This window comes from Plodia interpunctella, chromosome 18 (genome assembly GCF_027563975.2).
Source record: "Plodia interpunctella isolate USDA-ARS_2022_Savannah chromosome 18, ilPloInte3.2, whole genome shotgun sequence".
Taxonomy (NCBI): domain Eukaryota; kingdom Metazoa; phylum Arthropoda; class Insecta; order Lepidoptera; family Pyralidae; genus Plodia; species Plodia interpunctella.
Window position 1 is genome coordinate 2,380,245 of NC_071311.1, and position 13,976 is coordinate 2,394,220.

The 13,976-nt window shown below is 35.7% G+C and overlaps 2 protein-coding genes across 5 annotated transcripts; one reads left to right on the forward strand and one right to left on the reverse strand.

Moving 5' to 3' along the window:
- Nucleotides 1-1,354: 1,354 nt before the first annotated feature.
- LOC128677770 (uncharacterized protein) lies at nucleotides 1,355-2,624 on the reverse strand. Its single transcript, XM_053758855.2, has 4 exons — nucleotides 2,471-2,624; nucleotides 2,214-2,352; nucleotides 1,797-1,858; nucleotides 1,355-1,493 (listed from the first exon to the last, which is right to left on the reverse strand). The coding sequence occupies exons 1-4, from the start codon at nucleotides 2,471-2,473 to the stop codon at nucleotides 1,392-1,394; spliced, it is 306 nt and encodes a 101-aa protein (XP_053614830.1). The 5' UTR covers nucleotides 2,474-2,624; the 3' UTR covers nucleotides 1,355-1,391.
- A 21-nt stretch (nucleotides 2,625-2,645) lies between these two features.
- On the forward strand, nucleotides 2,646-12,508 carry LOC128677769 (uncharacterized). 4 transcript variants are annotated; one of them, XM_053758852.1, is made up of 14 exons: nucleotides 2,646-2,860; nucleotides 3,542-3,712; nucleotides 4,060-4,386; nucleotides 4,827-4,977; nucleotides 5,308-5,468; nucleotides 5,904-6,027; nucleotides 6,706-6,827; nucleotides 7,494-7,608; nucleotides 8,370-8,552; nucleotides 9,755-10,004; nucleotides 10,334-10,549; nucleotides 10,896-11,035; nucleotides 11,275-11,505; nucleotides 11,868-12,508. In XM_053758852.1, exons 1-14 carry the CDS (start codon nucleotides 2,790-2,792, stop codon nucleotides 12,249-12,251), a joined length of 2,646 nt encoding a protein of 881 aa, XP_053614827.1. In that variant the 5' UTR covers nucleotides 2,646-2,789; the 3' UTR covers nucleotides 12,252-12,508. The 4 variants fall into 4 exon arrangements, with proteins under 4 accessions (XP_053614827.1, XP_053614825.1, XP_053614826.1 ...); XM_053758850.1 differs by lacking the exon at nucleotides 2,646-2,860 and adding an exon at nucleotides 2,879-3,245; XM_053758851.1 differs by lacking the exon at nucleotides 2,646-2,860 and adding an exon at nucleotides 2,879-3,245 and having other exon boundaries at nucleotides 12,015-12,508.
- The last annotated feature ends 1,468 nt before the right edge of the window (nucleotides 12,509-13,976 follow it).

Below are 13,976 nucleotides of genomic sequence, written 5' to 3' on the forward strand. Positions count from 1 at the left end.
ATGTTGGCTACACACTATGGCCGACCTCAGACAGATGCCGAATGCAAGAACATTGCGTGGTAGAGGTGGTCAGAGAGCTTTTATTTACTGCAATGTATAACCAGCACTGTATCTCAAATCCATTTTTCAGCTGTTTCGAGAGAATATGTATGTAGCCGGCATTAGTAAAAGTAAAGCTGTGTTTAGACTATACAATTTTTTGGGCACGAAAAATTGGACATTGTAGAAATTGAAAGTATATTTATTATGTCCCATTCCAATGTATACATGTATGCACCCACATGCACCACATAAATAAATATTTTAGGACAAAGTAAGTTCGAGACTTGTGTCATGGGATACTAGCTCAACGATACTACATTTTATAATATATAGATAAACATCCAAGACCCGGAATCAGAAAAAGATCAATTTCCATCATGACCCGACCGAGGATCGAACCCGGGAGCTCTCGGTTCAGTGGCGAGCACTTTACCACTGCGCCACCGAGGTCGTCAAATACATGAATACATAATACATGAATACACCAAAATCAAATTAAGAAAACAACTTAATACAATTTACAATTTATTCATTAAAACAAATCAATGATGCATTGACAACACAAGATAATCATCACCATAGCAAGTTAGGACTGGTACAGATTTTTAGTATCAGGTTACCTTTAATAGCACTTATCACTTTTGTCATGCTTACATGTAATAAAATTGCTTTTATTGATCACTAATTTCTATTAAAAAAAAAATATCCCATGAAAATACCACTGTGGTATGTTTTCCAAATTTCAAGAATAATTTTAAAAATTAGGTATTTATCACAACAAAAATTATTTTCAACTATGCAGTTGTACAAATCGAGTACAATATGTTTAATATAAGTATTTGTACATTATTATGGGATAAAAGTACATTATCCCAAGACAAATGTCTATAACATCTGCATGAAAAAAAAAAACCTGTGTGCTCTGGCTCTGAAGTGTTGCACAAAAAGCACTTAAATTATTGAACACATCCTTACTATAAATTTAAAAGTATGCAAAACGTAGTTTGATAACTTACTTTATACTATCAGGTGCTTGTGACTGAAGATCTGAAATTATACCTCCAAAGAGATTTACAAAATAAATCTTAATATTTAGGTAAATGGAATGAATATGATTCATACTTTTATTTCAACACCCTGAAACATAACTTGTAAGTTACTTAGCTTGAAGAAATGGCACTTCAGAAAATTGAAGAGATTTCCCAAAATACATGAAACCAGTGTGTTTCGAGAATCAGTGTGTAATTTGACCTAATTACTCGGAATACAAATGTTGATATAAAAATGCCGTACACTCTGAAGAGTCTATGAGAACTGAAGCACAAACTAACTGATGAAGTGGATTGGTTTCAGTTGAGAGGGGAGTTGAGACACGGCCTTTTGCGTGGTCTGCTATCATCTCCGTTTTGTTCAATATGGCTCTGGTCACGTTTTTTCGGTGAGTTGTTGTTCTGTAAAGATTAATAATTAATTAAACATTTTGTAACATCGCAAATAGAAACTTTAGATGTTTGAAACATTTAACACAGTAGCATGTTTTTTTGAATTTACTTTGAAAATGCAGAAGCTTTACTTCTTCTGCCAAGCTAAAATATGGTTTAAGGAGGGAGGGCTGAGGGAGGTCTCTCATGTTTTAGTAATCCTATATCTTTTTTGCTTTGCACACTAAACTGGTGGTTAGGTTAGGTTTTTAAAACAAACTTAAAAAAACTGATAATTTAGGTGGATGATAGTCATCATATAAAACAGTTTACCTTTTTCTCCCATTGCTGATGTAGATATCTTAACAAAATATTTGTTTTTTCTGTTACAATAACTGGAAAAGAAAACAATAAATTTTATAGACGACTTAATTATACTTTCAATGAATACTGGGCAATTGTTTTTTAATTATTTCTTTAACAAACTTAATTCCTATATATGATCAAACAATATTAATTTATAAGCATAAAATAGTGTTGATAAGATTCTAGTAAGTTTCATTGGCTAAAGAATTCATAATATTATGATTTTCTTATTTCCCAATAAGAAAATCAAAATATTAGGGATTCATATTCCCATTTGTATGGTCTTGGCATTTTTGTACATTATAATTCTATGTCTCTACTATATGTGTATTTACATATTACACATTGTATGTGGCGATTATTATATGAAAGCGTATACTCAACTTTGTTCGGAAGGTATGTCCTTAGTAGGCAGGTATATAGACGGTCTTTTAGAACAATTTCTGATGCCGTGGTCGGTATTGAAAAGTGTAAAGTTGTGTTCGTCGTAAGACGGAAGATCTTTCAAAAATTCTATAACGGACTGTAAAAGAAAGCAAGGATTATTTGTATGTAAAACAGAAGGTAGTAATCAAGGACCAAACATGGTGCGCAATTCACCAGTATTTATTGAAATATCTACTCGTTATTATACTACTTACCATTGTTTATGTATTTTAATATATTTGAGACAGACCGTAATAGGTCCTAGATAGTTTCAAATTAAACAACCAAGAAGAATAAATCTAAAATAATCTTGAAAATACAGCTTCAACACTGCAAGCCAGATGAGAATGACATTTGCCATAGACAAGTGTCACGTTGACAACCTTGACAACACAGCATGCAGACAGGTAATGAAACAGTCTTCTTACAATCTATTTTGTTATTTAAAATAGAAATATGATTTAAATTAAGGTATTTGTGTGACGTGATGTGTTGTGGTGCGATTTCACACACTCTGGCTATGGGTCACTTTTGATGGGATGGCAGGAATATCTATCTAATCTATTTATTATTAATAATGTTGGTAAAAACCTAAGAAGCAAGGAGTAAAGTATTTCGGAATTTAAAAATATCTAAGTTTTCTGCTTCCGGCATATAAAATTATGGCGGGTTTTTAAGAATAACCAGTACCTACTACCCACACAAATAATGAAAATTTAGTGGAAAATAAATTATTACAATGTTCAGTTTAGTAAATACTCGATTCAGCAAGACGTATAACCCCAGTGGACGACAAAATGCGCTTTCAGATATAAAACGATTGCTGACCTCTCGAGACACGGTTGCTCAAAATAAAGCCTGTGGCTATCTAATAGAAGTAATTAGTCGAAATTCTATTGAAAAAGTTTGTATGATAGAGTATTTGCTAGATAATGACATCACAGTATTTCTTTGCGAAGCCACAGCCAACCTAGATTTTTCACTTTTTCGGTAAGTACCGCGGCTTTTATTATTTTATTTTACCACTGTAAAATAATTGTAAACCACTGCTTATAGCATTGGTTTCCATAGTTGTCTGGAAGATTATGGAATCTTCCAATGATTATGGAATCATTATACTGGACACTTATAAAACCATATACACCACTTATAAAATTCGATCCCGATCCACCAGGATCGTGATCTATATTTCGTGAAATCTTGGTATAAGCTTTTTCCAAGTGCCAGATTAAAATTTTCGAGACTGTGTAATAAGCCGGGCTGTTATGAAAACAAACTGTTTGTAGGTCAATCTTGTTATGTTTCCGCTTGCTGTGGCGCAAGCGGCGCTTCTTCGCGGAGGAGCACGCGAGCCACGCCGGCGCGGCCGTGCTGAGAGCCCTGGCGCACTACGTTGCCACCAATTCTAACACTGCCGTCGATGCCTGTCTGCATTTCCTCTGTGACTTGCTTAATGGGTAAGTTAGAACAAAATGTAAATGTGAAGATGTTTGTTTCTCAATCCAGCTAGTCATATTTACTGGACGGATCACGATGTAATTAGGTACACGAGTAGAATATTTGGAATAGCATTCGGAAATTCCTAAAGGAGCAAAGCCCCAGGCCGCGGCTAGTTTCTTGCATATGCAAGAGAACCTAATAGTGAACAATATTTTAAGCACTTTAGAAAATATCTGCAATACCAATTTCTCAAAAAGAATGTGATCGAAATTTAAGTAAAATTCCATAGACAGGCCAGCTGGTGTAAGTTTAAAATTTAAATATATTCATGAAAAAACAACTTCAAAAGTGAAAACAATTACAGGATCAACGCCCACAAAACAACACCCGCCCTTTCCAGCCAAAGCGCTTACAGCGCTGAACAACTCCTGGCTTGCTTGGACAGCCTCGCTTCTCGAATCAACAGCAACCCGAACGGCATTCTATCAAGCGCTTTAGTACTGCACGCGTTAGTTTCTTATCAACCAGATAACTTAGCTCTCCGGGCTAGCACAGCGAGTTGCTTGGTAGAGGTCTTAGATAAATGGATCCCGTTGATGATGGAAGCCTTGAATCATGCTATGTTGGTTGGGAGCGAAGGCTTTGGGATGTTCTTCGTGGTGACCTGTCAGCTGGGGATGGATGTGTTTAGGTAAGATTGAATACATATTCTACTAATATTAACTTTACTAGTTGTTCGCCACGAATTTATACCTCGCGAACACAATAAATTTTGATTAGTTTTTTATAAAATTGTGAATATTTCAAAAACGACTGAACCGATTATGATGCCCCATGAACTTAAACATTCTTTTGACAGATCCCTACATACCTTTTAGATTTCATCAAAATCTGACCTACGGTTCGAAAGTTATCGTGCTACAAACATACATTACATACATACCAAAAATGTATTTTTGCCCCAAGTAGAATATGTAGACCTCCCTCGCTTCGCTTGCTCGGTCAATTAATGAGAAATTTACACGACATACCTACACACATTTTCAATCATGAATTCTTTGATGTAGACCGACATAATTGTATTGGTAGTTACATTTAGTAGATATTAGTTGAAAACAATTTGTACTGTAGGCTGACTAAATTCCTCCGTATCGAGAACAAAGGCGACTTCATACAAACCATCTTAGCCGACGACAGGGAAGCAGCTGTTCTGGATCAATGCGCTCAGAGAATGAAAAACTCCATACAAGCTCTCATATCTGAGCTCGTCACTTTTACAAAGGTACCTAGATTTACCTAATCATTGCTGTTTGAAAAGCGACTTCATACAGGCTTTTATAGTTTAGTCTATTAATCTATCTACCAACTAAATAATATTATAGAGGAAAGATTTTGTATTTTTGTTTATAATTAATAAATTAAAAACTACGTGATCGATTTTTGTGAAACGTTTAGCACAGAGACAGAGTAGATAATCAAGTCGCGAAAAAACACAGACGAATACGCGAGCGCAAGTATATAAAATACCTTTAACTTAATTATTTGTTTACATAATATTGCTTTTTACGCTCATTTTCTAGGGTTAGTGCCAAAATATTTCTTTTCTTCGCAGGAAAATCAAAATCAGATCTCCACTGTAGAATACATAGTGTTCCTCAAATTCCTTCTAACGTATTTCTATGATAGCACCAAAGGCGAACAGCTGACTAATTTCTGCGACATGATGTATGCCAAAGGTTACCTGACCATGCTGCCACAGGTTCAGATAGTGAGGTAAACATTTTCCTTCAGCCGCCGTCGAAACTATCTTTCGTAACCGGATGCGATATCATGACTTCGTCGGATTTGGATAGCAAAAAGCGGAATCTTGTATTGTTCTAACATTTCCTACAATATTATCAAAATCCGTGAAAGTGCCAAGACTGAGTTTAAAAATATAATTAAAATCCTTGATTCTTTTCACATAAGGACATTTTGACACGAGAACAACAAATTAATTGCTTCGAGAAAAGAATGGTGCGGCCGTGCCTTTTTTTTTTTGCTCGACTTGCGGGGGCGCTGCCGTGCCCCCAGATATCACAAGTTCGGAAATTTATAAATTCGAAGTAGGTACCTACTCGATGGCAAAATATCAAATGACACTTCAATGATGAAGAGGAAGAATATTGTAAAACTAGGGCTAAATTTTCAGCTTCTAAGTTCTTTCAGGCGTGACATGATAGTGCGCAAAGTGAGCACTCTGATATTAGGAGAGATGTTGAAACTACTGGCTAACAAGTACCTCAGTGTCGATGATGTGGATCACAATGGGAGCCATGATAGAGTTATTCATGTAAGTCTATCATTGGTGGACAGTTCAGTTCACTAGTGTGTTGTGTGTGCGACTAATTGCCACTAGATGGCGAAAGGTAGCAAAAAGTCATTGCGGATGCAGTTGGCATTGCAGAAGTCGCAAGTTGTTAAAAAAATACTTTATTATTCATAAAAAAGTTGAAGCATTATTCAACATTGACAGATAGAAGAACCATACTTTAGCTTCTATAGAAGCTAAAGTATAAATAGTCACATATTATAAAGTGCGACAGTGACAAAACATGCTATAGCTTTTAAGCTAACTTAAGCCGTTAACGTAAGCTTAAGCGAGGTTAGCTTATCTTTTAAACCGGTGATTTACATACGAGCTTTGTTTGCGGCTTCATGTTGATCGAATAGTGAACCAAACATTATTCGCATAAAGCATTTTTTACCTTGTTTTTTTTAAATAAAGAAACAACAAGCCACGAACCAATTTTGCGCTCAATGAGAACGCGGTTTTGTATTCATCCAATACCCGTCGATCGTGCATGGCTTTTATATTAAAATTATTTGTCAAGATAATATAAATAGAAACAACGAGGTAGATACTTAAGTAGGCTAATACACTACACCTACTATTAAAAAAACACTAGTTATTGACATAGTAGATGTGTTGGAAATAAACCAAAAAGGAAATGTTATTCCTCGTGGACAGACAGGGTTGGCGGAGCTGCAGAACGGCATGGAACACCCGCAAGCCATCGGCTGCCAGCTGCAGAAGTCGCAGCCCTACAGCCTGCTCATTTACATCTACTTCTACTGCCAGTCATCGGAGAAGTACCAGTTCTTCTTACACTAAATAATATAATTCCATACACACCTACACTAACTATACTTATTTACTTAGTTGTCTACGAACTCGTAGACCTAGAAACTGTAGACAAGAAGTGGACGAAGCCATATGAGATACTAGCTGCGCCCCGGGGCTTCGCTCCCGTGGGAATTTCGGGATAAAAAGTACCCTATGTAGCATTCCAGGTACCATATTCTACACGTGTACCAAATTTCATAATAATCCTCCAGTAGATTTTGCGTGAAAGAGTAACAAAAATACATACGTGTACATTCACACGTCTTCCAAAACATAGTAGGAAACATAGGACACAAATAAAACTATTCATTTAGGCTGGACAAGACTTTTACAAGGGTAAAAGCCGGCGGTGAAGTACAGAATAATAATATATTAAGCGTTCCGTCCCGTTTCTTCTCGTGTGTTTCTATTTGAAATAAATAAAAAAATGTACAAAATACTTCAATGTAAATTTACTAACTACTATTAAAATTACTGACACAATTTTAAGTGAAATTGTTACTAACTTTTAGGATGGAAGTTATCTGAATAAATTGTTATTGTTATTTAAATGGTTTGTCACACAAGCTTTTTAATTTATTTTTGAAAATAATAATGACATTATATTGTAAAATATTAATTTTATGTTTCAGTCCAGAAGAAGCAACGGCCCCGCTCTTGCCATACTTAGTGGAGCACATACTGCGCACTCCGCTGTCTGTGACGCCCCCCGCTTATATCGTAAAAGCTTTGTGGCTTGTATTTGCTGTAATGTTATACTTTCTTATACACGTCCTTTCACTGGCAGTCGATTGTCTGATCAATTACACAATACAAATTTTCCTTATACATATTATAAAACAAAGTCCTCTACTGCTTCTGTCTGTCTGTTCGCGATAAACTAAACAAACTACTGCGCGGATTTTAATGCGGTTTTCAACAATAGATAGAATGATTCCTACGGAAGGTTTAGGAGTATAATTTATTATATTTTTACTCGAGCGAAGCAGGGACGGGCCGCTAGTTTTATATAATAAAATATGTTATGGCTTCTCCTACAAAGACATTATTTTTATCGTGGGGTGGCTTTATAAACATAAACAAATGTGCACTTCCTATAACTACCAAAAAAAAAATTTAGAATTAAAAAAAAATTCAACTCATACTAATTTGGATCAGCTGTTGATCGATCAATTAGTACAATTCGGTAAGTAAAAATAATGATCATACTTTGCTAAAGATTTATTTTCTCTATATCGTCATCCAAACCTGCTGCGATAATTTGGTTGGTGTTTAAAACCCCCCCTGTGCACTATAGACATCAATTAGCAACGTGTGAAACAGGTCCTGCAGGCCTACCATCAACTTTTACGTTTCTAATGCAGAATTAAACTAAATTGCATTAGTATTAAAAAGTAGCTCGACGGTACGAATTTACGATGCAGATCAGTTTAGATCCTGAACTGGATCGCCTTAAGAGATGATGATAAGCCCCCTGTTGATATTTAGTTATTTTAATATCGTCACAGATGTCAGCAATATCCAATGGCTCCATCAACTCCCTAGACCAGGGTGTATACCTGGAGAAAGCAACCCATCGCTTAGTAAATATGTTGTATCCAGACCCTTCAATGTTCTACACTCACAACCCAGCCATACTGTTGTGGGCGTTCTCTTCTCAAAGGATCCCGAACTACGTTAGACTTCAAGTGGTAAGATAGCATATCATTCTATGTCGCGTGGTTCCGCCCTAAAATACGGCCACTCCATATCCTCTAGTGTTTCCCTCCAGACCAGACGCCAGTCAAGGCGTAAAATAGGTTGTAAAATCATAGCCGTATCTTCATATAATAAAAAAAACTATGGTACTTTCTAATATTTTTTATGTAGTATATAATGATGTTCTGTCAAGATACCTACTTAATGTTTTATTTTTCGCTATGAATAAAAGAAATTAATAAAAATGTGACGGTGGCGCTAGACATTTACAGATAACACCTAACTCAGTGGAGTCACTCCACTCAGAATGGATGTAAAATAAATGTCGTGATTATTAATTTATAACTCACGTTATCAGCACATTACTTATATTATTGTATTTAAAGTGATAGACAAAATTAAATAAGTGGGTGCCTAATTTATATATACTTACATGTATTGAAGAATACATATTTTTTAGTGACGCAATATGTATGTACGTACATAGAGGCAAAACATAATTTATTGATAAACTGAACTCTTGTCAACTATTGAAACAAATATTACTGATAACTAATTGAAGTTATATATACTATTTTAAAGGTGTGTACCAGCTTAGGATTTTATAAAATGTCACTTAACTGCTTGCATGTCTTTTTGCGTTGGAACAAATTGCGAAGTCCAGTTTAGTCCTGTCCAGACATCCCGTCGAACCAGGAACCGGGGCGATGAGGGGGGAACGACCGCCTATAGGTGACCATTTAACTACAAGGGTGAAGTTACTGCTATGGTTGAGTCAATATCACGTGGTCTCATACTAGTTCTCATTCACAGGTAATGTGAACGACTATTGAGACACGATATTGACTTAACGTTATAGCAGAATGCCGACCAGAAAAACCTCAGCTGTGATTTTTCTGTTCTTTGAGTTTTTCCAACGAACTTTTACGACTTGACGGTAAGGCGAGCTTGAGGGCTGGTGCACTGGTGTAAATCTAATGCATATTGCGTATGAGTCTTATTAAATAGATGTAGTTGTATTATATGGATGTAACGCATGTGCAGACTATTCATCTACGCAACTAATATCAAATGACATCAAAGTCCGTACAATAGGGTAATATAGTATCTTTCATATCCACAGATGCAACTATCGCAAATATGGTAAGTATTAGTAGGATAAGTACCTAAGTATATCCATAATTCCTGTTTTTAGCTATCCCAGTGGCTAAAACTGGAAGATTGCCTGCCTACAGAGCTGTCAAGCGAGCCTGTAGTCTGGGAACTACTGTTAAACGTCCTAATACAATGCAAGGACAGCACTATAGTAGCGAACTGCTTGAAGGCGTTGTTCGTCTGTCTGGAAGACGGTGATGATGTGGGCAGGCAGGAGTTTGCTTGTTCCGTATGGGCCATGCTGCCTGAGGTCCTGTCTAAAGCCATCATTTATGAAGAATCAGCTTTCGGTTAGTTGATTCAATGGTCACCAAATTGAATTGTAATGAAATTGTATAAATTTAAAAATTAAATCTTTCTGTGAATATGAATATTTGCCAAAAGTAACGCCAGCAAACAGATTTATTGAGTAGATAAAGTTGTATTGTTGGCATTTAGGCAATTTGGGGAATATTATTCCATTAAAACATAATAAAACTCTTTTTACCAAGGTGCTAGTTATTTCATACTTCTTTTCTGTATTTACTTTATGACTTACGTATTTTATGATTGGTTGAGTAGATAGAGCGTGGAAAATTTACTTTCGCATTTAGTTAGGATATGTAACAATTCATTTCAGAAATAAACATCTACTACTTGCTAGAGCTAGCTACCTCCTTAGTCCCTCCTGAGTTAGATCAAATTATATGCCTGAAGATAGCAATCCTCATCACTATAATATTCTCCAAGAGTTCGCCGGAGGTTGGTGAGGAAGCCAGGATACGGCACGAGTACGTCTGCTTGAAACTCAGTTTGTACCTGCTGGGGCTGTCCTATAACCAGAACGATAATAGAGGTTGGTGGACAATTACCTATTAATTTGCTTGTGATATAATACTGCTACTTTTTATTTTTTTTCTTCAGGTAAAGAAAAATTATTTTTAGAATAAAAAAAAAGACTTAGTTAAATAAAATTGGTGGTGTCATATTTTGTGCAATTCTTCTTTTTGATATTTTTCTCACTCAGTATCTCCTTCTCTGACTCTAATCCCTGTCATTTATGTTAAAGTAAATCTTTGAAGGTATTGTAGTCTAGAAAGCTTCACCAACGATCTCCCACAAATTATGATGCATTTGCGTAAATATTCCTCTGAAAAAGGACAAGAATCTCACTTGATGAATTCACATTGCCTTTATTGAAGTTCTCCTAACTTACATCAACCGGGCCGGATACCTGCCCAGCGTGCTGGCAGCCACCAACAGCTCCGATGACAAGGTTTCATGTGCTGCTCTCCAGCTGCTATCCTATGTCGTCCATTATTACGCTAAGAACAACTATCAGGTTTGACATATACATTATTTTTCATATTAATTTTTGTTATAATTTTATAGGTATTTATTTCTTGTAGAGTCTTTACATTCCAATAAATTATGTAATGAGCTAATAGATTGAAAGAGCAATATATCCTTGTCATTTCTACATTCGTAAGAGCAACCACGTACGTAAGTTTCATATTAAGATTCTGTGCTTCCCGAAAATTTCTTTAATTTTTGTTCATAAAAACAAAGTGAAATTTTCAGCCAAAATCGGTCCTGGAGATTCAAACGCATCTGATAATAAAGGCTCTTAGAAGAGACAGTTCGAACGAGCGCGGAGCGTCGCTGCTTCAGCTGGTGTATATGGTGCTGAGCTCTGGTGCAAATACACCGATGGTTCTGACTTGTAACGTAGAGCTGCAAACCTCTTCGGCGCAGCAATGTAACGCACTGAGAGCTCTCATGTTTAGGATACAGATGATTCTGTGTTGTAGGGTGAGTGGAAATAAGATATACTTTTTCTTTGTCTTTCGTCAAGTTAGAATGTATAATATTCCTCACATACTTCATAAAATATTATCGACATCAGCCATTTAACCGTCATCACTACTGGGACACTGGCTCTCCTTATTGATGGATGGCCACACTGGCCCAGTGTCACCCCAGTGTGGATTGGTGGGTTTTAACCACCGCAAAAACAGCTGGGACCAACGGCTAACGTGCCTTGTTCAGATTCGGAAATCTGAAGCATGAAGAGGTTTTGGAGCTTTATTACATGACAGTTTATAAATATAACTGAAACAGAATACTATTTCGTAATTTTAAGAGTCACAATTTTTTTTGTCATCGATCGTCAGGAATGTGAAACCCAATCGTCGGCCGGTTGGAAAACCCTCAGCTCCCTATTCAAACATGCGATAGTTTTCAAAAACGACCCAAAACTGGTGGCCACACTCACCTCCCAGCCATGGACACACATTCTCATACAATTTCAATTGACACAGAACATTTTCGAGGAGTTCCTTACATTTATGCAGAACTGGTTAACATTACTGAAGATCACTATAAGGAAAAGTCAAGAAAATTCTAAAAGGTTCATGAGTAAACATAGCTTGGTGGTGAAGACTATGCAATTGGTAAGGAAAAGTGTCCCTGTAGAAGGGGAAATGATGGAATCTAAGCAAAAAGTTACAGCCATTGTTAAGGAAATATTAGAAGAAAATGGCGTGAGATTTAATTGAACTCATTACAATAACAACAACTTCATTTTGAGAATTTCGTATTTTCGTAATCATCTTTACTTTAATTAAAGCATTTGGAAGTTCCTTCAAGATTGCCTCGACATTATCCAATCATTTGCTTAATTTATTTTCGATAATTATCTTAACATTTTCGGAAATAATTATTTATGTAAATAAATAGTAATAACAACATTGCAACTGGTACAAATTGATTACAAAATGTCTCCTTCGCAATACATTCCCTATAAAAGTTTTAATTGACTTTCTATTTTATCGATTGCCCAAAATATTCCGCATACACTTTCGACGCTTTCCAAAGGACCAGAGAAATTAATCGCAGAGGTCCATAGGCACGCTCCTGCGCGCGCAGAATGTAAATCAGGATGAAAGCAACAATAGATATTAATTTATTTATCGATGCACGATGTAGTTTGCGTCATTGATATGCGCGGTCCTTACGAAGGGCATTTCATGGCATATCTGAATTTGATGTTTTTAGGTGCTTTCTCAGCGATTTGGCTAGTTGACAGAATTCTGAAAAGTCGTGACAACATTGCCATGGAATTAGTAAGTACTACGACGAAGTACTTACTAAATCCAGTATAGATACTAAATTGGTCTGCTTATATAGAAGTTAGGTCTTGGCGAATACTGCGACGCAATTTCTCCATATCTATGGAAATTTAAGTCTTTTATAGTACCAATGTTTTGTAAACAATTGGAAACATGGGACAAGGGTTTCTTTTTAAACACCAGCCAATAGCAGTTTTTATAGCAGATTTATTTATATAGATGACTGCCTAGAACAGGTGCCCAAAGAAATCCATAGCAACAAAAGGGCAATTGTTTACCTCTCCTATATAAATTGGCTGATCAGCTGTTCTATTAATTAAAAAAAATATGTTGGTTTTTCACTATATAGCTGTATTATAGACGTTACGTATTCTGAACGAAATTGTGAAAATTTGGCTGTTGGTTAAAATGTCATTCGTTGGTCATGAAGCCATTTATAAAAAAAATATGTAGAAATTGTATTTGCTCAGTAATGTGATGATGATACGCATCATCTTACTTGGAAATTATAAACAGGACGGGTTATGCCGTCACGCGAGACTGAAGCACTTATTAAAAGAATGTTCATGTTATGCGATGCGTGCTGAAAATCTGTAAAACTAAGATCATAGTTAGATACCATTAATGGAATGGAATACTAGTATTTATTAATAATACAGATCTTATAATAAGTTGGAAGATATTCTTTATCTAGTATTAGAGGCTAATGCAGTGAATTAGATGCCAATACTAATTAGTTTTTGTTACTAATTATAAAACCAATGACCACCGATTCTTTCCTGTCTGTCTGAATTCTGTGTTGAAATAATGTAAAGAAAATTGAATAAATATTCAGGCATCAAAGATCTATTAGAACGAATTTAGGGATAAAAAAAGGATAATGATAGGAATATGAAAAGGATAATGTATTATATAAAAAACAATCATAATCTCATTCTGAATCTCTAACATATATAATGTTTTAATTTAAATCTTACCATTAAAAACTTTAAAATGAATTTTAGATCAATACGTTTGTTGAGAGTACGCTGAATAGTAATATGCCCTTACGGCATTACGAAATGAAATAACGAATGTGTGAAAGCATAGTATAGCATATTTTGGCGATGTTAGGATGACACCCTGTGATGACACCACCACTTCTCCCTGCCA

Excerpts from the sequence above, each read along its gene's own strand:
- LOC128677770 (XM_053758855.2), bottom strand. Across the intron at positions 1,859-2,213 it reads GGACATACCTTCCGAACAAA|TTATTGTAACAGAAAAAACA; the intron begins GTTGAGTATACG and ends TTTCTTTTCCAG. Across the intron at positions 1,494-1,796 it reads ATCAGCAATGGGAGAAAAAG|AACAACAACTCACCGAAAAA; the intron begins GTAAACTGTTTT and ends TAATCTTTACAG.
- LOC128677769 (XM_053758850.1), top strand. The coding sequence starts at position 2,995 with ATGTTCAGTTTAGTAAATACTCGATTCAGCAAGACGTATAACCCCAGT. Across the intron at positions 8,553-9,754 it reads ACTACGTTAGACTTCAAGTG|CTATCCCAGTGGCTAAAACT; the intron begins GTAAGATAGCAT and ends TCCTGTTTTTAG. Across the intron at positions 11,036-11,274 it reads ACGCTAAGAACAACTATCAG|CCAAAATCGGTCCTGGAGAT; the intron begins GTTTGACATATA and ends TGAAATTTTCAG.